Source organism: Lampetra planeri, chromosome 26 (assembly GCF_965212315.1).
Source record: "Lampetra planeri chromosome 26, kcLamPlan1.2.h2, whole genome shotgun sequence".
Classification (NCBI taxonomy): domain Eukaryota; kingdom Metazoa; phylum Chordata; class Hyperoartia; order Petromyzontiformes; family Petromyzontidae; genus Lampetra; species Lampetra planeri.
This window is the reverse complement of record NC_136132.1, coordinates 9723187-9744625: the sequence shown is the minus strand read 5'-3', so window position 1 is coordinate 9744625 and position 21439 is coordinate 9723187. Positions and strand designations below refer to the sequence as shown.

The 21439-nt window shown below is 51.4% G+C and overlaps 1 protein-coding gene across 1 annotated transcript in view; it reads left to right on the top strand.

Annotated features, from left to right (window-relative positions):
* DNAH5 (dynein axonemal heavy chain 5) overlaps positions 1–21439 on the top strand; it is a 95514-nt gene that overhangs the window by 38012 nt on the left and 36063 nt on the right. Inside the window, exons 25-45 of the mRNA XM_078606740.1 lie at positions 364–582; positions 1128–1190; positions 1838–2076; positions 2853–3093; positions 3955–4154; positions 5727–5880; positions 6440–6603; positions 7431–7587; positions 8646–8858; positions 9696–9920; positions 10522–10694; positions 11444–11622; positions 13419–13606; positions 14145–14339; positions 15466–15600; positions 16489–16596; positions 17944–18097; positions 18742–18888; positions 19493–19734; positions 20380–20556; positions 21097–21301. Of these exons, the coding sequence (XP_078462866.1) occupies positions 364–582; positions 1128–1190; positions 1838–2076; positions 2853–3093; positions 3955–4154; positions 5727–5880; positions 6440–6603; positions 7431–7587; positions 8646–8858; positions 9696–9920; positions 10522–10694; positions 11444–11622; positions 13419–13606; positions 14145–14339; positions 15466–15600; positions 16489–16596; positions 17944–18097; positions 18742–18888; positions 19493–19734; positions 20380–20556; positions 21097–21301 (3778 nt within the window). The remainder of the gene's footprint in view (positions 1–363; positions 583–1127; positions 1191–1837; positions 2077–2852; positions 3094–3954; positions 4155–5726; positions 5881–6439; positions 6604–7430; positions 7588–8645; positions 8859–9695; positions 9921–10521; positions 10695–11443; positions 11623–13418; positions 13607–14144; positions 14340–15465; positions 15601–16488; positions 16597–17943; positions 18098–18741; positions 18889–19492; positions 19735–20379; positions 20557–21096; positions 21302–21439) is intronic.

The window sequence follows — 21439 nt, the reverse complement described above, 5'->3', positions numbered from 1 at the left end:
TTTACACCATAATGATGAGAATTAAAAACATTTTTTGATGAACAGTTTTTTAATTGGCATATAATTACTTACCTATTGGAAGCTATTGAGTAACGGACATACTCTTCACTATTTAAAAAGTATTACTGACTAAACTAATTTACGTGAAAAATTTAATTATAAAATGTTGACACGGAGATCGATATCACATATATTTGCGCGAGTCATTCGAATGCCATGTCACCTGGTTTCTGTCGTTTCCTTTTATTTGTCGTTGTTGATAACATAAAAACATTTTTGATCCTTCCATTGCACGCACGGGCAGACGGTTTTAATTTTTCACATCTGCCCGACCTCCCCGCGGTTGGTGGTGGCGGCGAGCAGGAGTCGTACGCGATGCTCACCAAGTACGGCCTCGCCGTGGCCAAGGAGGAGGTGGAGAAGGTGGACGCGCTGCGCTACAGCTGGGAGAAGATGCTGAGCCGGGCGGTCGAGGTGCAGTCGGAACTCATCGCCATCCAGCCGGAGTTCCGCAAGGAGCTCATCACCAACGTGGGCACCTTCGTCGTGGACTGCAGCGACTTCTACCACGACTACGAGACGGTCGGTCCGGGGGAGGGGTTGGGGGTGGTGGGGGGTGGGGGTGGGTGGACTGCACAGAGGCGATCCAGTCCAGATTAAAAAAAGATATCTCAATTGGCATATTTGTTCAGCCTATGACCACATATATCTAGAATTGCGCCGATTTCGTCACATCTCAGGAGGCAAGCGGGGTTGGGCCTTGATAATACTTGGATTGACGAACACTGTGCGCCAACAGGTTGTCATAGGAGCGCTGTGGGGCTATGTGGTGAGCAGCAGAGGGCAGTGCAGAAAACCCCATTTTTATATGTTCATACTGTACTTCTGTGTTCCCATGTCTATGCTCCCCACCTGCACTGGCCCGCACTGATCCCAGCGTGGTTGAGCGTGGTCAAACACACCCTGCTATGCGCACCGTGCGGGGAGGCCCTCATCCGGCAGTGGATAGACAACGCGCTGCAAATACGAATAATGAATCTTGCACGTGTGTTGGGTTGCGGTGGGAGTCGGTGTGTTGGTTGGTGCTTCACTTGCGTGCCGATGACTCCTTGACTGCGTTTCTCCAGGAAGGGCCCATGGTCCCTGGAGTTGCTCCGCAAGATGCAAGCGACAGGCTCATCATCTTCCAGGTGAGATGTCCTCAACATGAGATGAAAGGCGTGAACACTTTCCATATGAGCTAGCTCACCTTTCTCTGCATATTCGTAGCCTTGGGCGATTGTGGGAACATTGCTGTGGCATGCGAATGACACAAATGCTGAAATAATAAACAAGGAATAAGCCCAAATGTTGCGTAAAAATATGATGGCACCAGACCATGCAAAATCCTCCGGTCAATGTTCGATTTATTCGAAAACAAAATGCACGGTGATGAAAACTGTGTTATACTTACTTTTTTGGCGCAAATAAACATGGAGAGATGTGTGCTTGAATTACACTGAGAGACAGACACAGGGGCAGATAGGCTGTGAGCATGTGCAGGTAAAAATATCGTGACTATCAGGAAAAGTACGTGGGCTTGGACATGGCACTGTGATAGAAAGGGGTGATGACCAGTGTTCCAGACTAACTGTGGAGATGGGAACTGCCTGCGAGGGTGTGCACTGGAGATGCAGTGAGGCAATCGGCTGATGTGCAGGCTCTATATAAATCGATACATCGCAAATCGCGATAGATGGTTACGGCTTTCGGAGGCCTTCATTTAGTGTTCCATGGCCAAAGATGATTATTTATGATGATGACGAATTTAATAAAAAAAATCCGTTAACCTTTTCAGAACCGCTTCGACAACCTCTTCCGAAAGTTCCAGACGTACAGCGACGGTGAGGAGCTCTTTGGGCTTCCCGTTACACAGCACCCGCATCTCGCCGAGATCCGGCGCCAGCTGACGCTGCTGCAGAAGCTGTACGTCCTGTACAACAGCGTCATCGACACCGTCAGCGGCTACTACGACATCCTGTGGTCTGACATTAACATCGAGAAGATCAACAACGAGCTCCTGGACTTCCAGAACAAGTGCGCGTGCGGTGGCTTTTGCCGTGTCAGGCACCTGTGTGTACTGCTACTGTTGATGTCTGCGCCGTTGATATCTGGTGCGTGAATTGGTGAAAAGGTTGAAAGCTTGTCAGGTGGCCAGATGGCTCAGGGATATGACACTTTATCAAGAGCCCTGCACCGCCAGAGAGTCCAGCTGTTAGCCGCCTGTCATTAAACTGGGTTCTGAAAGGAGTCTTCATCTCATGTTCATCCAGCTGGTATGATAAATGTTTTCAATTAAGCTAAATTTAAGTGATGAACCCAATTCAATATGATGCTTGTGTGCAAGTAATTGGCGACCAGGTTGATACCATCAACTTCACTACGGTTGAGAACCCAGTTTAAATAAAGGTTGCTGCCTGGATTCAAACTCAGGATGTCAGCACAACACTTACCTCTCAACCACCTGGCCACTTCAAAATGATGAGAAAAAAATATATTATTGCACAGCTAAATATTCTGCTTGTATTCCATCTATGGGTCGGGGTCTCTCATCGCCGCTGTTGCACATTTCATCACCACCTTTGCCAAAGGCAGATCTAGAAACGTCCCAAAGGTAGGCAGTTCTGAAATTTCATGGTTTTTAAATAGGACCCTATATTAACAAAAAAAATAAGTTAAATACTTTTTCTCTCGTAAATACCGATGAAATGCCATTTTTGGGGGATCTCGGGGAGGGGGGGGCATTGATTGCCCCATCGCCCGGTGGATAAAAGACAAAAACAAAACTCTGGGTTGGGATACGCGCCGCCCAGGTGCCGCAAGCTGCCGCGGGCGCTGAAGGAGTGGCAGGCGTACCTGGACCTGAAGAAGAGGATCGACGACTTCAGCGAGAGCTGCCCCTTGCTGGAGCTCATGTCCAACAGGGCGATGATGGCGCGCCACTGGAAGCGCATCGCCGACACCACGGGCCACGCGCTCGAGGTGGAGAACGAGGCCTTCAAGCTGCGCCACATCATGGAGGCTCCGCTTCTCAAGCACAAGGAGGAGATCGAGGTGAGGGATGAGGCGCGTGAGTGAGTGAGTGTGCGCGGTGGCGTAGCGGCTGGTGCACCGCACTACGAACCCGGCGATTCGGGTTTGTTTCCCGCTCACGGTCGACACCAGTGGCGATTATCTGAACCGGTCCTGGGCCTCTCATAGGTCGACTCAGCCTCAAATGAGTACCTGGTGTGGTGTGTAAACATCATCCCCTCGTGTGCTGTGCCGGCCTTAATAGGTGCTCGTTAAAAGCAGTTGCTCCTACAGTCTGTCAAGGCTATATACGGGGGATCTTTGTCTTTGAGTGGACTTGCCAAAGACAGGTAACATTAGTGCCAAGATCGGTCTGTATGGAGAAGGCTGGTGAAGGACGCTACTGGGCAGTTGGGGCAGTCACTCTCCAATAACAGTGGAGGGCAGCGGAGTGGCGCTCACAACAACGAGCAGAGCACCGGGCAGCTAAAATACAGCAAGTTGGTACAGTGGGGGGCACAGGTGGTGCATTTGCCAGTCATCTCGGTCACTCAACCCATGGCACCTGGGTCTGTCCAGTGTCCTCCTGTCAGCGAGCCTTCAACACTTTATGTGGCGTCGGAGTTCACCTGACCTGGCACAAGCGCCGTGGTGATGTCACCCTCACTTAGTGGTGAATGACGGCTGGTGTTGTTGTGTCCTTAATAGTATAGTGGTTAGCGAACTGCGCTATGAAGCTGGCAGCCTGAGTATTATTTCCGCTTTATGGGCAACATTGGTGAGCAATCTCTGACCCGATCCTGGGCCTCCCCTCGGTCGACTCTTCCTTAACTGACTACCTGATGCAGTGCATGTGAAAAGCACCGCTGGGGAGACACAAGCGCTCTGCTGTCCCCATAACAGGACATCTGCATCAGCGCGGTGAAGGAGCGTGACATCGAGTTCAAGCTGAAGCAGGTGGTGGCCGAGTGGGACGGAAAAACCTTCACATTCGGCAACTTCAAGACGCGCGGGGAGCTGCTGCTGCGCGGTGACAACACGACCGAGATCATCGCCACGATGGAGGACAGCCTCATGGTGCTCGGCTCGCTCATGAGCAACCGGTGAGGGTGACCTGAAATAAACCAAAAAAATACACTTTTTATTTTACCAGGTAAGGCCCACTGAGCTCATATAGCTCTTTTTCAGAAGCGACATGGCCACAAATGATAGCTCAACCTAGTGGCTTACCATCATGTGGAAATTTATAGCAGCCAAATACTCTAAATGCATGTTTCTAAATGTGGTGGGAAAAACCGGAGGGCCCGGGAGAGAACATGCAAACTGCAAATATACAGCAGGTGTCAGGGTTGGGATCGAACCCACGACCTCCTGTATACCAGGCGAGGTAGTTAACATCTCGCCACCGTGACGCCCATGGTGGCGTAGCTTCTCGCAGTTGCCGCAGTATGGCTCTCCAAAAAAACAACGCACCAGGAGAGATTGAGGATGTCCCGTTCCTCGTGCTGGCGCCCGGGCGGCCGTGCGCGCAGGCAGGAGAGCGTCCTCAAGGTCATGTTTATTTCAAGTTTATTTTGTTTAAGCAGGTGATAATTGAAGAGACCAGGATAAGTGTTAATTGCAGGAGTGACCTGGGGCATTAGTAGGGTGGATGATGATTGCCAGTAGATGGACGATGATTGATTTGTGTTTAGTCCCCATTGTGTAATTTGTAGGTATTTTTCGAATTTGTCACTTTGGACCCTGACGCCTGAGCACAACGGCTTACTCTTGCAACTGACATCAGGGAATCTTTGATGCGTACTCTGAGGCATGCGGTTTGTGCATTTTTATCGGTTTAGGATCAACAAAAATATTATTTTATCTTCGACTAATTCACTCAGAATTGTGCCCGAACTCGTTGGATCTCGGAAGCTAAGCAGTGCAGAGGCCCGGATAGTTTCTTTGAAGGACGACCACCAGCATCATCATTGTCGTGTGACCTCTGAACGAATACCTTACGGGGACACACACGCTGCACCACAGCGACTGACGGCACAGAGCGAGTTTGCTGAGAGGGTAAAACCACATTAGCTGAATGTATGTTGATGAACTGTGAATAACCCAACTAATAATAGACGTCAATTGTAATTTAAGTGACTACATTAACCACCAAATTAAATCACAAATTAAATTTAGTTTTTTCATTTTTATTATTTTTCACCCACGTGACTTTACCGAAAAAACCAAAGAGCATGGATCCTTGCAGTCACGAAAACTTAAAATCTAGAATTATGACATGAATCCCCCTCTGGTCTTTGCCCCTGATTGGCTCACATTGATGACATCACATTTACCCCCTCTTATTTAAGACTAAAAAAGGAGGTTTTCTGCACAATTCTGGCTGTTGCCTGATGATGCTGGTTGTAATTACTCGAATTATAAATGTTGTGGGTTTACTCTCCAACACACCAGCGTGCTGAACTAGCAAATAAGTGGCATGTTTTGTTTATGTGACAAACCATACTAATTGGCTGTGTCGGGTGGTGGCGGGTTTAGCGACACATTTATATTTACGTGATCTAACCCAAAAATACCTCTGTTATGCACACTTGTTGGCCTACCATGCGACGTAGTTGCTGTCTCTGACAACAACCAGCAACACCAGCACGATGTGCATGTGTCACGGTGTGCAGCTACAACGCCCCGTTCAAGAGCCAGATCCAGAAGTGGGTGAGCAACTTGTCAAACACGACGGACATCATCGAGAACTGGATGACCGTGCAGAATCTGTGGGTCTACCTGGAGGCCGTGTTCGTGGGCGGGGACATCGCTAAGCAGCTGCCCAAGGTACCCCCCCCCTCCCACCCCTGTCCGCCCCTGCCTCCCTACCCCACCGAGTTCGCTGACACGGAACCCCAGAGGAGGTGATGGCCGAGTGAGGAGCGTGTGCCTGCACAGGCTACATTTTAAATTGGCAGAATTGGCGCGAGAGCGAAGAAAGATTTGCAATGGGTCCTGAGAATGACCAGGGGTTGTGGGGCGAGTGGTTTATAATTTCATGTACATTCCAACACTAGCGATTTTATGCGTCGGATCATCAAGTTGAGAATCAATTATTAACAAAGCATGCAAGTGGTAATGCAAACCATTTAATAACCTTACATTGAGGAATGTGGAGCAAATAAAACTGTACAATATAACGATGCAAAATTTATTCATTATTGGATCGAATCCCTACCCTGAATCATGACAATTCATCGAAGGGTGAATCGTTACGTGGATATCGAATGTGCATTTTGGGACCTGAGACGTGGGAATTTCCGTTTTCGATTGCGCACCGAGCTTGGATCAGGATCGGCGTCGTCGTCCCCCCCCTCCCCCCCCCCCCCCGCTTCATCATCCGCAGGAGGCGAAGCGCTTCTCCAACATCGACAAGTCGTGGGTGAAGATCATGACCCGGGCGCACGAGATGAACAACGTGGTGCAGTGCTGCGTCGGGGACGAGACCATGGGGCAGCTGCTGCCCCACCTTCTGGAGCAGCTGGAGCTCTGCCAGAAGTCGCTCACCGGGTGAGGGTGTGTGGCCTGCAGCAGCAGCAGGCAGCAGCAGGCAGCAGCAGGCAGCAGCAGCAGGCAGCAGCAGCAGGCAGCAGCAGCAGGCAGCAGCAGCATCAGCAGGCAGCAGCAGTATCAGTCAGCAGCAGTAGCAGGCAGCAGCAGGCAGCAGCAGCAGGTAGCAGCAGCAGGCAGCAGCAGCAGCAGGCAGCAGCAGCATCAGCAGGCAGCAGCAGGATCAGGCAGCAGCAGCAGGCAGCAGGCAGCAGCAGCAGGAACTCACACCGAGGCCTCCTGCAGTGGGACATTAGGACCTCCTCTCTCATGGTCTGCGTTAGGTCTTGTTTGCTGAGACTTACTGCATTATGAGATTGCAGCATTGGCAGTAGTGTATGTTTGCTGAGACTTACTGCGCTATGGCATCCATTGCTCTGACGCCGCCCTATGCTAAGGTGTTATTATTCTCCCGCTTTGCTACGGTGAGTGAGTTTATTCACGTTAACATTAAAACCAACATTTTTCATTCAAGGAGTTGGAATTTAGACAAATAAAATCTGATGGCTTTTTTGCAGTAATTGTATGTATGTTGAACTTCTTTCGCACCATATATGTAGCCAACCATGCTTATTAGAGGTGACCAGCCTGGGACAATCAACTCAATACACTTCACTTGAGTCCCCGGTTTAATGACCGGAGGCTGCCTGGATTCTAACAGAGGAAGTCAGCAGTGCCAGCTCAGTGCTCCGACCCCAAAGCCACCTGGCCACCTCTTCACAGCATCCATCCATCCAAGCCACGTGGGCCTCCTCACCTAGGGCCCCCTTTATGTCCCCCATGCAAAGGTACCTGGAGAAGAAGCGGCTGCTGTTCCCACGCTTCTTCTTCGTGTCGGACCCGGCGCTGCTAGAGATCCTGGGCCAGGCCTCCGACTCGCACACCATCCAGGCGCATCTCCTCAACGTCTTCGACAACATCAAGACCGTGGAGTTCCATGAGAAGGTGAGCTCCTCTGTCTTTGTTGTATCTGTTGTTATTGTTACGAGTTCAATTGCATGATGGTGATGGCAGTGGTGGGAGTGGCAGTGATATTGGTGGTGATGGTGGTGGCTGAGGGTGGTGGTGTTAATGGTAGTGGTGGTGGCAGCAGCAGCAGTAGAAGTGGTAGTGGTGGAGAAGGTGGTAGCAGTGGTGGTAGTGGTGGCAGCAGTGGCAGAGCCAGTGGTAGCAGTGTTTGTGGTCAACGGGATTGTGTTGATATTCTTAGGTTTTTTCGGTAAAGTCACGTAGGTAAAAAATTAAATAAAATTAATAAAATAAAAATAAAATAAAAATCACGACGTTTCGGAGGCAACACAAGCTTCCGTCTTCAGGTGGAACCGTCACAGCACGATAGCTGTATCAAGTAAATGAGAGATTCCAAGAGATACGACCCCGTATATATACTGGTTGAGGGGGGGGGGATGGGCCAGAAACGCCCCACTTTTTATTATGGTAAGGTGCGGCTTGAGACTACGGCTAGTCTATTAATTTTAATTTTAATTTTTTACCTATGTGACTTTACCGAAAAAACCTAAGAATATGAATACTTGCAGTCACGAAAGCTTAAAATCTGGGAATGTGTTGGTGGCCGTGTCTGCAGCAATATGGCAGATGCAGTGGTGTAGTGGTGGATACGATGATAGAAGTGATGGTTGCCGTGCTAGCAGCGGTGGTGGTGATTGTTACTTAGCATTGATAGTGATTTTGGAAGCAGTGGTGGTTGTGGCAGTGGCATGGGTGGCAATATTGAGATTGCAGCATTGGCAGTAGTATATGTATGTATTTTGAACTTCTTTCGCACCGAACGTAGCCAACCGTGCTAATCAGAGGTGCGAGGCAAGTACAAAAAGCAGTGCTAAAGAAATACGTTTTCAATATATATTTAGAAGTGCACAGCTCCAGTGGGGGCGCGATGCGGTGACCATCTTCGTTCGATGGCCGGAGTTTGCGTGGATGGTTTATGCTCCTTGGCGGCGGCGGCGGCAACGTTAACGCCACGGGGATTGACTCCGACCCAGGTGTACGACCGGATCCTGGCGGTGTGCTCGCGCGAGGGCGAGACCGTCCAGCTGGATAAGCCTGTGATGGCCGACGGCAATGTGGAGGTGTGGCTCAACGCGCTGCTCAAGGAGTCGCAGCAGTCGCTGCACGGGGTCATTCGCTCGGCCGCCCTGGCCGTGCAGGACTCGGCCTTCTCCCTCATCGAGTTCCTCGACTCCTACCCCGCGCAGGTGCGTGCAGGGATGCCCACAGGTTCCCAGTGTCTTGTAAAAAAAAAAATTCGTATGCCCCGGAGTATTCTGATTCATTTGTGAATAAAACGGGCCCGTTAAAACTTGACTTAAAGCTTTCGTGACTGCAGGAATTCAAGTCACATAGATAAAAAAAAATCACGACATTTCGATCGCAACACAAGCGATCGTCTCCAGTTTAAAAAATACAGCAGGCAGACTGCTGAGGCTGGAAGAAATATAGCGAGAGAACTACTGCAACCCAAGGTTATATAGGTTTGAGATGGGTACAACCCAAGGGTAAGTGGGTGGGGGTAGAGATGGAATTTGCAAGTAAATGTAAGATCGCAGAGCTAGCTATACCTCTTTATTGGGGTTCTTTTTTGTGTAAAGCCTCGGGGGCAAATTGCCCCTTTTGCCCCTCCCCCACCCCGATTTTGGACAGTCTCGGATCCTGGGCAGTGGGTCCCTGTCCCTAGAAAGCCCAGGTTCGTTTCCCTCTAAGTAGATGACATGGGGAGCTCCCGAGGTGAGGTGTTTGTCCAGGAGTTGGGAACCTTGTCCTTATTGAGGGCAAAACGGCAATTGAAATATTTTTGGCTGCAGACCACACAATAATATACAACTTGACATGATCCAATAATAGCATTACAATGTATGGGTCCAAAGAAGCCTTTGTAGTGACAGAAGTGACTGAAGCTTGCCAAAGTTATAAATGTAGTGTTACAAGCTCCAAATGATATCCTGAGCCAGCGATGAAAATTCCACATTCCTATAGCCGGGGACAAGTGGATCCATAAGCACAACCCTATGCTGGGCGTTGCGCCGCTGGGCCAGGTGGGGCTGCTGGGCATCCAGCTGCTGTGGACGCGCGACTCGGAGGAGGCGCTCGCCAACGCTCGCTACAACCGCAAGGCGATGCCGCAGACAAACCAGGCCTTCCTGGTGCTGCTCAACCGCCTCATCTCCATGACGACGCAGGACCTGTCGGCTGTGGAGCGCATCAAGTACGAGACGCTCATCACGATCCACGTGCACCAGCGCGACATCTTTGACGACCTGGTGAGTGGCGGGCGTTGCGGCGTGCGGCATGCGGCGTGGTGTGGCACCCGGATCTTCCGGCCTTCCAGCAGTGCCCTGTCTGAGCGCAAGGCATGGGTTGTGTGCGTGACTGTAAAAGACTAAAATAATAATAATATTCATCATCATCATATTTATTGATTAGGATTTGCATTCATTGAACTCTTATTTTTTACCGTGTATTTTTCAATGAAGCCCCAGTTTCTGTGTCCCGGCTTGTGCTGCGGTGTTGCCCTCTCTCTCCGGCCTCCCTCGTGAGTTCCCCCCCTGCCTTCCACACCAACTTTTCTACCTCTAAGTAGTTTTTCATTTTTGTAGCGCATCTCGCGATTCCAATTGCTTTTAGTAGCTCGATAAATTGTATTAATTTAAAAAAATGTTGCGATGCACCCCCAGGCAGTTGAGCTCAGTTCAGTGAGTTTATATCGGATGAAGCTCTTTTGTAATGGCAACCCGGCCATAACGGCTGATTCGGTAGCAATCGCCATCACGATGGCGCCCCACTTGTGGTTTTTAAGACGTGGGGTTTGTACGGATCTCCTCCCCCTCATTGCCCCCCCTGCCCCCCCCCACCACCGCGCAGTGCCGCATGCACATCAAGAGCCCGACGGACTTCGAGTGGCTCAAGCAGTGCCGCTTCTACTTCAAGGAGGACGTGGACAAGCTGATCGTGTGGATCACGGACGTCAGCTTCATCTACCAGAACGAGTTCCTGGGCTGCACCGACCGCCTGGTCATCACGCCGCTCACCGACCGGTAAACGCTTGCGCACGTGAGATAGAAAGAGAGGGAGGGGCGAGCTTACAGAAGTGTTACGCGGGTGAGAGCGAATGCAAGACGATTGTGAGTGGGTGTGTGAAAGTAAGTGTTCGTGCGCGCGAAGTAATGTGAGTGTGTGATTTAGTGGACGATGTATCTGTCAGCCACCTTGGCCAGTTGACCTGTGGCACCTGGGTGCTGCCCCGTTGCCTCCAGTCAGCAGGCCTTTGACATTTTACGTAGCCTCGGGGTGCACCTGGCCTGGCACAAGCACTGTGGTGAAGTCTCCACCACTTAGTAGTGAATGGCCGCTGTTGTGCGTTACGGTGCTTGGGGGGGTGTGATTGAGTGTAATGGCCATAAGCGTATGTGAATGATCGAGTGTCAGCGCATGAAGGTGGATGTGTATGTGATAGTGTTACATCTGTAAGTAGTCATGGCTTCTATCATGCTTGAGTATTGAGCTCGTGTGTGGTGAGACTAATCTTAAAATAAATCTGTCTCTGGTGTAGACCAATCAGTTTCAAGGACAATGCATATTTTAATTATCAGAGCATGTTTTATTTGCATGTTCACCACAAGTACGTGTTGTTAATGCAGAAATGATTCCTTACTAAAGGTTTCTATTTGGTGTTTTAACATCTTAAAACCTGTTTTATTGCCAGAAAGGGTAAAACCTATTCTTATGTTTTCACATCCGTTCACTCATCGCCATTGATGATGATGATGATGGTGGCCATCGCCAGCTGCTACATCACGCTGGCGCAAGCGCTTGGCATGAGCATGGGCGGGGCGCCCGCGGGGCCGGCCGGAACCGGCAAGACGGAGACCACCAAGGACATGGGCCGCTGCCTGGGCAAGTACGTGGTCGTCTTCAACTGCTCCGACCAGATGGACTTCCGAGGGCTCGGGAGAATCTTTAAAGGTGGGCGCCGCACTGTCACGCGTAGCGCACGAGGCTGATCGGGAGTGTCCTTTTGCTCCGCGCGTTTGTTCTCACGGCGTCGCTCCTGGCTGCCCTTAGAGGTCCCCGCAATTATACGGTGCAACAGAGATGTGGGTTTGCAAGGGGCTGTCCATAAATGACGTCACGCACCTAGGGGGGGGGGTCAGATATTTGTGACGATGTGTGACGAGGGGAGGGGGGGGGTTGAGAAATGTGACGTCACATCAAAATGCGCAACTTTAAATAAATATAGACAACACGTTCTACTTAATTAAATAGACTTTTGAAAAAATATTTTCTCCTACAACATCAGAGTGCAGCGCCACATTAAATACGCGCTACAATGACAATAGTTTAAAGCGATTTGAAGCATGTGTTGTGTGGTTTTTCTTGACACCACTGGAGACTTGTAGATCCACACGGAGACGGAGCTTCATGTAAGGGCTTGCGCCAGTTATTTATTAACCACTCTTCACACGACTTTTACATTCCGAGTACTGCACACTCACTGCCTACACTGCACACCCGACGCCTGCCCCCGTTATGGTGCGCGTCAGAACTCTGGCCTGCACGTGGAACTGCCTCTATTCTACGCCCCGGCACGGCTTCCCCTCGTCTGCCCCGGGCGGGGGCACGCCATCACCGCCCGGCGACGAGGTTGGGCTTTTAACCCTGTAGCCTTCCTTCGGCGGCGGCTGGGCTGTTCCCACTGCAGGCACACGTTCCCATCTCTACTCACACTCCACACCCCAGGGGAAGGGTACTGGGGATTCCTAGCACTCACACAGGCTACTCTAGCCTGGCGCTAATTTCCCCCTACCCTGGGTCCCAACTATCAACCTCACACCTTCCCGGCTCCTTGCGACGACCCGGAACACGTCATGGGTCCCACCCTAAATATCCCCGGGGGACATGACGTCACCGTCCCACCCACCGTGCATGACGTCACTCTCTGACGTCACTGCACCGGAGGGCGAGCGTGACGTAACGTCATCATTTACTACTCTACACATGTATTATTTTATTTTGGGGGGGGCAGAGCTTTGTGACGTCATATTTGAGGGGGATCTGACTTTTTGTGACGCCGTGTGACGAAGGGGGGGGGGGGGTCAAAAATCGTCCAAAATCGCGTGACGTCATTTATGGATGGCCCCCAAGACAAATAATTTACTTGTCTTGTTATATAATAATATAAAAAATGTAATGATGCAATAATTATTTATGGCCTTCTGAAAAAGCTTGCTCACACCATGTCAATAGTGGGGGTTGTTTGACCGTACTTCACCATGCTAGTCAGTGTGGGGTGATCTCATCAAGGTGATTAAACCATCACCACGCGAACTCCGGTCATCCTCGCAGCAAAGATGGTCACTGCATTGCGCGCTGTCAGATGCGCTTCCGCAGCCATCTGGAATGCTCTTTCTTCCAATATTAGGAAGCCACTGGAGCTATGCACTTTTAAATATTTTTGTGTTTAGTCTGTTGTCTTTCCCCCACACCTCCTATTAGCATGGTTGGCTACATATGGTGTGAAAGAAGTTCAACATACATACATACAGCCAACTGACTAGAAACTTTGACAAGATCAAGGCTACCAATATCTTCGGGGACAGGGAGGGAAGGTACTGATTAATGGAAATGGGAAGAATGTTTTTCTCGTAGGAAATGTTATATTGAGAATGGAGAGAAGGGCAGATGGGGCAGCTCTTGACGTGGGGCATCTCCCTCCTGACCCCTGACCCCTGGCATGCATTGCCCCCCCCCCACAACCCTAGGCCTAGCCCAGTCGGGCTCGTGGGGCTGCTTCGACGAGTTCAACCGCATCGACCTTCCCGTACTGTCGGTGGCCGCGCAGCAGATCGCCATCGTGCTCACCTGCAAGAAGGAGCGGCGCAGCCAGTTCACCTTCACGGACGGCGATCTCGTGGAGATGAACCCCGAGTTCGGCATCTTCCTCACCATGGTGGGCGGCCGCGCTCCGCGCACGGTTCGGCTATCGGTGGCTCTGCTCGGCAGAATTCAGTAGTGCGGAATCCGAGAGCGGTGACAGGTCGAAGCCATCATAGCGTTCTGCTGCGTGTGTGTCACGTGTCTTCGGCGTGAAGTCGTAGGTTGTTCACGTCTGAATTGTAAATTTTAACGAGGGACGTCCGAAACTCCAGCAATGCTGAGGAACAAAATCTGTGTGTTTGATACTGCAAAGTTGAAGAGGACATTCTGTGTGTGGAGGGGAGCAGAGTGAGATGGGATGGGAGAGGTAGAAGAGTGCAAGAAGATGGGGTGTAGTGTTGAATGTGAGGTAATAGGTTGACAGGGGTGAGACCGCGGAGAATCTTGAATGCTGAGTGTGTAAATGAGTACAGTCGAGATCCCATGAGCCACTGGAACACTGCGAGCCAATCACTTTGCTCGACTCACACGTGTCCCCGCGTGTGCCCGTGCATCATTCAAATTTTTTCGCTCCCATGCCGTTAAACTCTCCGCTTCGCATCCTCCCACAGAACCCGGGCTACGCCGGGCGGCAGGAGCTGCCCGAGAACCTGAAGATCAACTTCCGCTCGGTGGCCATGATGGTGCCCGACCGGCAGATCATCATCCGAGTGAAGCTGGCCAGCTGCGGCTTCCTCGACAACATCGTGCTCGCGCGCAAGTTCTACACGCTCTACAAGCTGTGCGAGGAGCAGCTCTCCAAGCAGGCGAGTGTCGCCAAGCTCGCCCGAGCATCGCTCTGCACCACTGTTCATCATTGCAAGGCCCGCGTGCCACTGGCGGGCCCTGGTGGTCTTTAGTGCGGCCCCTGACAATACGCAACATGTGAAACATCCCCCAATCATCGTGCTGTCAAACCCAACAATGGTTTCTGGCGATCTTCAAACTGATGATATCTCATCGGCGAAAGTGGCCCCCACTGCTCTGCACGATACCCGAGAGCTCGTAGAGAGGCTGAGCCGCTGAAGCCGTGTGACACGGGGGAGATGTGGGGTATCGATGCACACCTGGTTTTTTGAGATACATTTGTGAAAGCTGCAGGAATTATGTCAAAATGACCTGAGAAATTTCAAGCAAATGTGGAACGTTGGGTCAGCGTTAGTCTGACGGTTCCAACCATGTGCCATTGTTGGCCCAACATTGCATGTTTACTGGGTTTATGGTATTCTTTGAGGTTTTGTACGTATATACGTTGCACTTCTTTCGCACCGTACGTAGCCAACCACGCTAATCGGAGGTGCGGGATGTACAGCTTGAAAACATGGTTTGCAATTATGCTTCTTCCAATGCAGTGCATAGAGATGTTTGAGTCTCTAATTCTGCTGGATCCAAACACACAAATCTCTATCTTTTACAGCTCCATCTATAATATCTTGCTCTCTCTAATTAATTAACTCAGCGATTCTGTTATAATCCGGCCGCTTACAGCAAAGCCATCGGCAAAGTGCACACTTCGAACACTGCCCAACGTGAGCAACAGAGACGTAGTCAGCGCTTCCTGGCTTAACGTGAAACTCGCCACCGTCATGGTGAACGTTTCCCAATGAGAGACACCACGTTTTATTTGTTCGTCCATTTATTCGTTTCTCGATCCGCTTTTCTTGGTGAGGGTCGCGGCAGCAGCATGTTGTGTAGGGGAGTCCAGACCACCCTTTCTCTGGCGACGGACTCTAGCTCTTCCTGGGGAATTCCCAGGCGTTCCCAGGCCAGCCGGGCGACATAGTCCCGCCAGCGTGTCCTGGACCGGCCCCGGGGTCTTCATGTTTTGTATTAGATCTTATAAGACAGTGTCAATGATGAAAGTGTCAATTTGCCACCTCTGCTGACTCACAGGTGCACTATGACTTTGGGCTGAGGAACATCCTGTCCGTGCTGCGGACGCTGGGCGCCTCGAAGCGATCGAATCCTCAGGACACGGAGTCGACCATCGTCATGCGTGTGCTGCGCGACATGAACCTATCCAAGCTGGTGAGCTCCCCCTGCCACCCATGCTCGCTCGCCCGTCCATCCATGTGTTCATCCGTTCGTTTGGGGTGCCACGGTGGTGACGAGATGTTATCTCTCTCGCCTGGTGCGCAGGAGGTCTTGGGTTCCACCCCGACCCTGACAATGTCTGCTGTATTTTTGAAGTTTGTGTGTTTTCTTTCTCTCCTCGTGATCGCGTGAATTTTTTCTCCAGGTCCCTCGGTTTTACCCTCCACGTTTATAAACATTCGTTTACATTATTTAGATATGACTATAAATGCCCACGTGATGACATGAGCCACTTTGATGAGCTATCATACGTGGCCAGCTCGCCCCGTAAAAAGAGCTCAGTGCGCTTTACTTGGTAAATAAAATAATACATTGAAAAATAGTCATGTGTCCATGTAGTTCAAGCAGAATTCATAACAGGGAAAACTCCAGGTGAATGGTTGCGTAGATGAGAGGCAGCTATCCACGGTCGGCCCCCTCGATAACAAAAATTCACTGTTGAGCCTTCTTGTACGAGGTTAAGTCATTTTCTTTTTACGTGGTAGAGTAATCCTAGCCTTAAAGATTACTCAACCTCGCACAAGAACGCTTGATGGTGAATTTTTGTTATCAGCAGGGCCGACCGACCTTCTGTGCCTCTAATCTCGGCACCTATCCACTTGTAGTTCTTGTACAAGGTTAAGTAATGCTTAAGGCCTTACGTACTGTCCCTGCGTTTCCCCTCGTGTGGACCATCAAGGGGCATGAGGGATCCAGTTCCCCCACGTTCCCCTCGGTGGGCCACCAATGCAGAGACCAAGGCGAATCTGGTAACAGCATCGAGCGTTTAACAAATCTTCGCCCCTGACAATTGAAATTGCCCGGGCATGAGATGGTGTGCAGATTGACGAGGATGAGCCGTTGTTCCTGAGTCTCATTGATGACCTCTTCCCGGGGATCGCTCTCGACAAGGCCGGATACCCTCAGCTGGAGGCCGCCATCAACCGCCAGGTGAGTAGCGCTCCTGTGCTGGCCACCAGTGTCAAGATTTAAAACGAATTTCTTTCAAACTGCTTTTGTTTTTAGTTTGTTGTCCTTCCCTCGCACCTCCGATGAGCAAGGTTGGCTATGTACGATGCGAAAGAAGTTCAACATTCATAAATACACCACCACCGTCGCTGGTAGGCTGAATTAGGCCTAGAGACAGGACAGTAGAGTAGCCATAGCCATACTGGATGTGGGATGCCAGGTATGGAAATATGTTCTGGGTCACCCGAACTTGGACAGACAGGGCTGCAACTAAGCCCTGGTCTCACAGAAAGACCCAAGGACTTACGGAGACACAGTGACATATTGAGGCTCACAATCATACAAAGGCTTGCTGGTAAACTGGACAGACTCGGCTGAAATTAATCCCTTGGTTCATGGGACCTCCTTTGCCAGTACCAAAATATACTAATAGGGTTTTTCCCCTTTTTTCTGGCAACAAAACTGACACCTTTTGCAAGGAATCATGCTTACATTAACCACAATACTTGCAGTCAAATGCAAACAAAAAACAATACTCTGATAATGTATGCATTGTCTTTGAAACTGATTGGTCCACACCAGAGACAGCTTTCTTTATATGAGACTAGGCTCTAAAGAAAGCTGTCTCTGGTGTGGACCAATCAGTTTCAAAGACAATGCATAAATTATCAGAGTATTGTTTTTTGTTTGCATTTTACTGCAATTATTGTGGTTAATGTAAGCATGATTCCTTGCAAAAGGTGTCAGTTTTGTTGCCAGAAAAAAGGGGAAACACCCTATTAGTAAATCCCTTGGTTGTCACACCGACCTCCCCAGTGCAGGCGTCTCAACTGCTGATCTACTGTGAAGGGGCGCCACAGTGGCAGGAAGTTAACTATCTCGCCTGGTCTGCAGGAGGTCGTGGGTTTGATCCAAACCCTGACACCTGCTGTATATTTATAGCTCAGTGGGCCTTTCCTGGTAAAATAAAAATAGTTTCGTTTTAATCTAGATTTGAAGCATTCGTGACTGCAGGAATCCGTACTCTTTGGTTCTTTCGGTAAAGTCACGTAGGTAGAAATAACGTCGTGATTTACTTTATTTTATTTCTAACTACGTGACTTTACCGAAAGAACTAAAGAGTTTAGTTTTAGTTTACCGGTCCTTGGGCCAGCGGCTGAACCAATCCATGGTGCAGCCGGAGATGAGCGCGGGGAAGCGCAGGGCGCGCGTGCGGAAGCGCTCGCCGACGGGCGAGAAGCAGAGCACCACGTGCAGGTTGAGGCGCATGCGCGTCATGAAGAACTCGTGCAGGTATAGTAACAGTTTAATCCGTGGCGCCGGGTGCAGGTGGAGCAGGCCGGGCTCGTGATCCACGCACCCTGGAAGCTCAAGGTGATCCAGCTGTACGAGACGCAGTGTGTGCGCCACGGCATGATGGCGCTGGGGCCGAGCGGCGCCGGGAAGACGACGTGCATCCACACGCTCATGAGGGCCATGACCGGTGCGGCACGCGGGCTCGGGGCGTGGGCGATGGTCGTGTCGGGTGGAGGAATGTTTGACGACGCACATTTCATGTTAAAAATTTTGTGTTTAGTTTGTTGTCCTTCCAACCCACGCAGCACCTGCGATTAGCACGGTTCGCTATGTACAGGTGCGAAAGAAGTTAGTCACTTACGTACATACACTTACGTGATCCGATCCAAAAGTCAATGATCAATGGTAACGTTGGTCACGAAAGGCTCACGCATGAACCCATACCCTGTTAACCATAACCCTCACTATAGCCCTGAACATTGCCCAAATAATAAACCGCCAAGCAGGAATTTAAAATAACATATTTTTAATCCGATGAGCTCGAAAGCTCTCTTTCACAGATGCCCAGTAGGGGAGGGTCAGAAAGTTACAACAAAAAAACTAAACAAAAATTAATATTACAAAGTATAGGAAAGGTAGGCATATCACTAAAAATAATGATTCGTCCGCTCTAACTAGAGCGCAGGCAATCCAGATAAAAGTAGTGAAACGCTGAATCACAGAGACTTTTAATGGGCCCCCAAATGTCTGACGCCACAAGATTTTATCGCGCGCTGTGCTCGGTGCTCATCGTGCCGTGTCATCCCGCGTCCGGCTTCATGCCACGAGCAGAGTGCGGGTCCCCGCACCGCGAGATGCGCATGAACCCCAAGGCCATCACGGCGCCACAGATGTTCGGGCGCCTGGACGTGGCCACCAACGACTGGACGGACGGCATCTTCTCCACGCTCTGGAGGAAGACGACCCGCGCCAAGAAAGGTGCGGCCCCGGGGGGTGCGCCGGGGGGTCGGAGGTCGCGTCGAGACCTATCGGCAGAGTCCCCTTGGCAAACCGAAGCGACAGATGCGTAAATTCACGCCGAGCCGCCGTCGGTTCAGTTTCAACGTCCCAACAACGTCCAACCACTGAAATGCATCTCAGAAGTTCATTATCACCAATACAAGAGTGAACCGGGGGAGCATAGGAGCAGTTGTTAATTTTCGCGATTAGGTTTAGGATATTGTTCATATTTGTGAATAAAGATAATTTAAAAAATTTCAGTTGCTGAGCACAAGCCGAAGCGTCCGTATTGCTAAGCGGCCGGCAGCGACGTGGTGAGGGATGCGTCACATGGCCCGCACAACTTGTGTGGCGTGGGGAGGCCGTTACCTGAGAGTGGATTGACAAAAGGGATGAGCATGTATGTGCAGAAGAACTTCAGAAAAGGGATGTGCTGGGAGGGAGTATCACGGCCAGCGACAGCAAACACTGACAATCCTACAGGAGATAAGGGCATAACCCTTTTTTTAAATTGGGCGAGGTTAAGACATTGACGCTCCCAATCCTCGCCCTCCCCCCGCCTCTCCCCCACGCCCCTTCACAGGCGAGCACATCTGGATCGTGCTGGACGGGCCGGTCGACGCCATCTGGATCGAGAATCTCAACTCGGTGCTTGACGACAACAAGACGCTGACTCTGGCCAACGGGGATCGCATCCCCATGGCACCCAACTGCAAGGTGGTGTTCGAGCCGCACAACATCGACAATGCGTCGCCCGCCACCGTCTCGCGCAACGGCATGGTGTTCATGAGCTCCTCCGTGCTCGACTGGAGCCCAATCCTGGAGGTGGGTGGTGATGGTTGTTGTGGTGGTGGAGCGGTTAATGCGCTGCGATACAAACCCTGGGCCTCCCCTAGGTTGACTCAGTCTCAAATGAGTACCTGGTGCGGTGTGTAAACATCGCCGCTGGGGAGACAAAGGCGGCCAGGCGTGGTGCTGGCCACCCACCCCCTCGCGTGCCGTGCCGGCCTTCATAGGTGCTCGCTAACAGCACTTGCCCCAAGAGTCTGCTAAGGCTATACAGGGAATCTTTGTCTTTGGTGGTGCTGGTCGTTCCACGGGAAGGGGCGTGGACAGCGGTGTGGCGTGGTTGGCACGGGCCCTGGGTGTGAGCAATGATATGGGGCCCCCTGTCCAATTCCCGCCTCTGCGAAACTCAGTCCCTGGGACCTTCTCGCCCGTTTGCAGCTGCACCACCTGCACACGGGATAGCTGCACAATTGATGATGATGATGATAGGAGGTGGTTAATGACAATTGGATCATGAGGTAGGGGGATATATGGTAACAGGTCGAATGCACGTTATCAAGTGGCCATTTGTCAGCGTGCTGCTGCTGCTTGCACGGCAGCTTGCACTCGCCCACGCTCGCTCTGCCGCTGTTTGCCCGGCGCATTCACCCATTCATTTGGCATCCCGGTTGCGCCGCACAGGGCTGGCTCAAGCAGCGCTCGCCGCAGGAGAGGGAGACGCTGCGGAGCCTGTACGCGAAGTCTTTCCTGGAGCTGTACCGCTATGCGGCGCACTCGCTCTCCTTCAAGATGGACACCCTGGAGGCCTTCGTCATCGGGCAGAGCCTCAACATGCTGCAGGGCCTCATCCCCAGCAAGGTGACTTGGCGGCGACACGCCTCGTGTGCGCGATCCCTCCTACTACTACAACAACAACTACAGCCGCCATTTGCCACTGAGCGGCGGTGACATCATCACGGCGCCTGTGGCAGGCCAGGTGCACTTTGAGGCCACATGAAGTGTTGAAGGCTCGCCGATAGGTCACGGAACAGACCCAGCAGGTGCCCTGGGTTGACTGATATGAATGGCAGATGCCCCAGCTGTATCCCCAACTGTGCCAACTTGCTGTATTTTAGCCATGAGCGTCACTCCTCTGCCCTCCGTTGTTGTTGGAGGACGACTGCCTCCAACAGCTCAGTAGCAGCGTCCTTCACGAGCCTCCTCTACAGAGACCGATCTTGACACTGCTGGTACCAGTCGTCAGCAAGTCGACTCAGCTCCACATCCACCCGAACCGCAACAGCTCCATCTCGTGCCCGTTTAGCCCCCTCTATCCAGTCAAGCAGAAGCTCCTCCTACGCACGCACACACGGACATGCTGATCGCACTGAGCTTCCACCGTCCGTGTCCTCCAAGCAGGATCACGGAGGAGAGGTAACGCCTGAGCACCTGGGCCGGCTCTACGTGTTTGCGCTCATGTGGAGCGTCTGCGCGTACCTGGAGCTCGACGACCGGCGCCGCATGGAGCTGTGGCTGCGCTCGCACGAGTCCATGCGGCTCGACCTGCCGGCGGTGTCACCGAACGGAGAGGACTCCATGTTCGACTACATGGTCGGCGCCGACGGTGAGCGCCGGCACGAGGGGGCGTTTTGTCCGCACCTTGACGGACCGAGCGACTTCGTTAAAGTTCAAGACCAAAAGCGGCGGCGGCGGCAGCTGCAGCAGAATTGGTAGCAAGGAACGAGTGGGTTGGTGTCAGTGG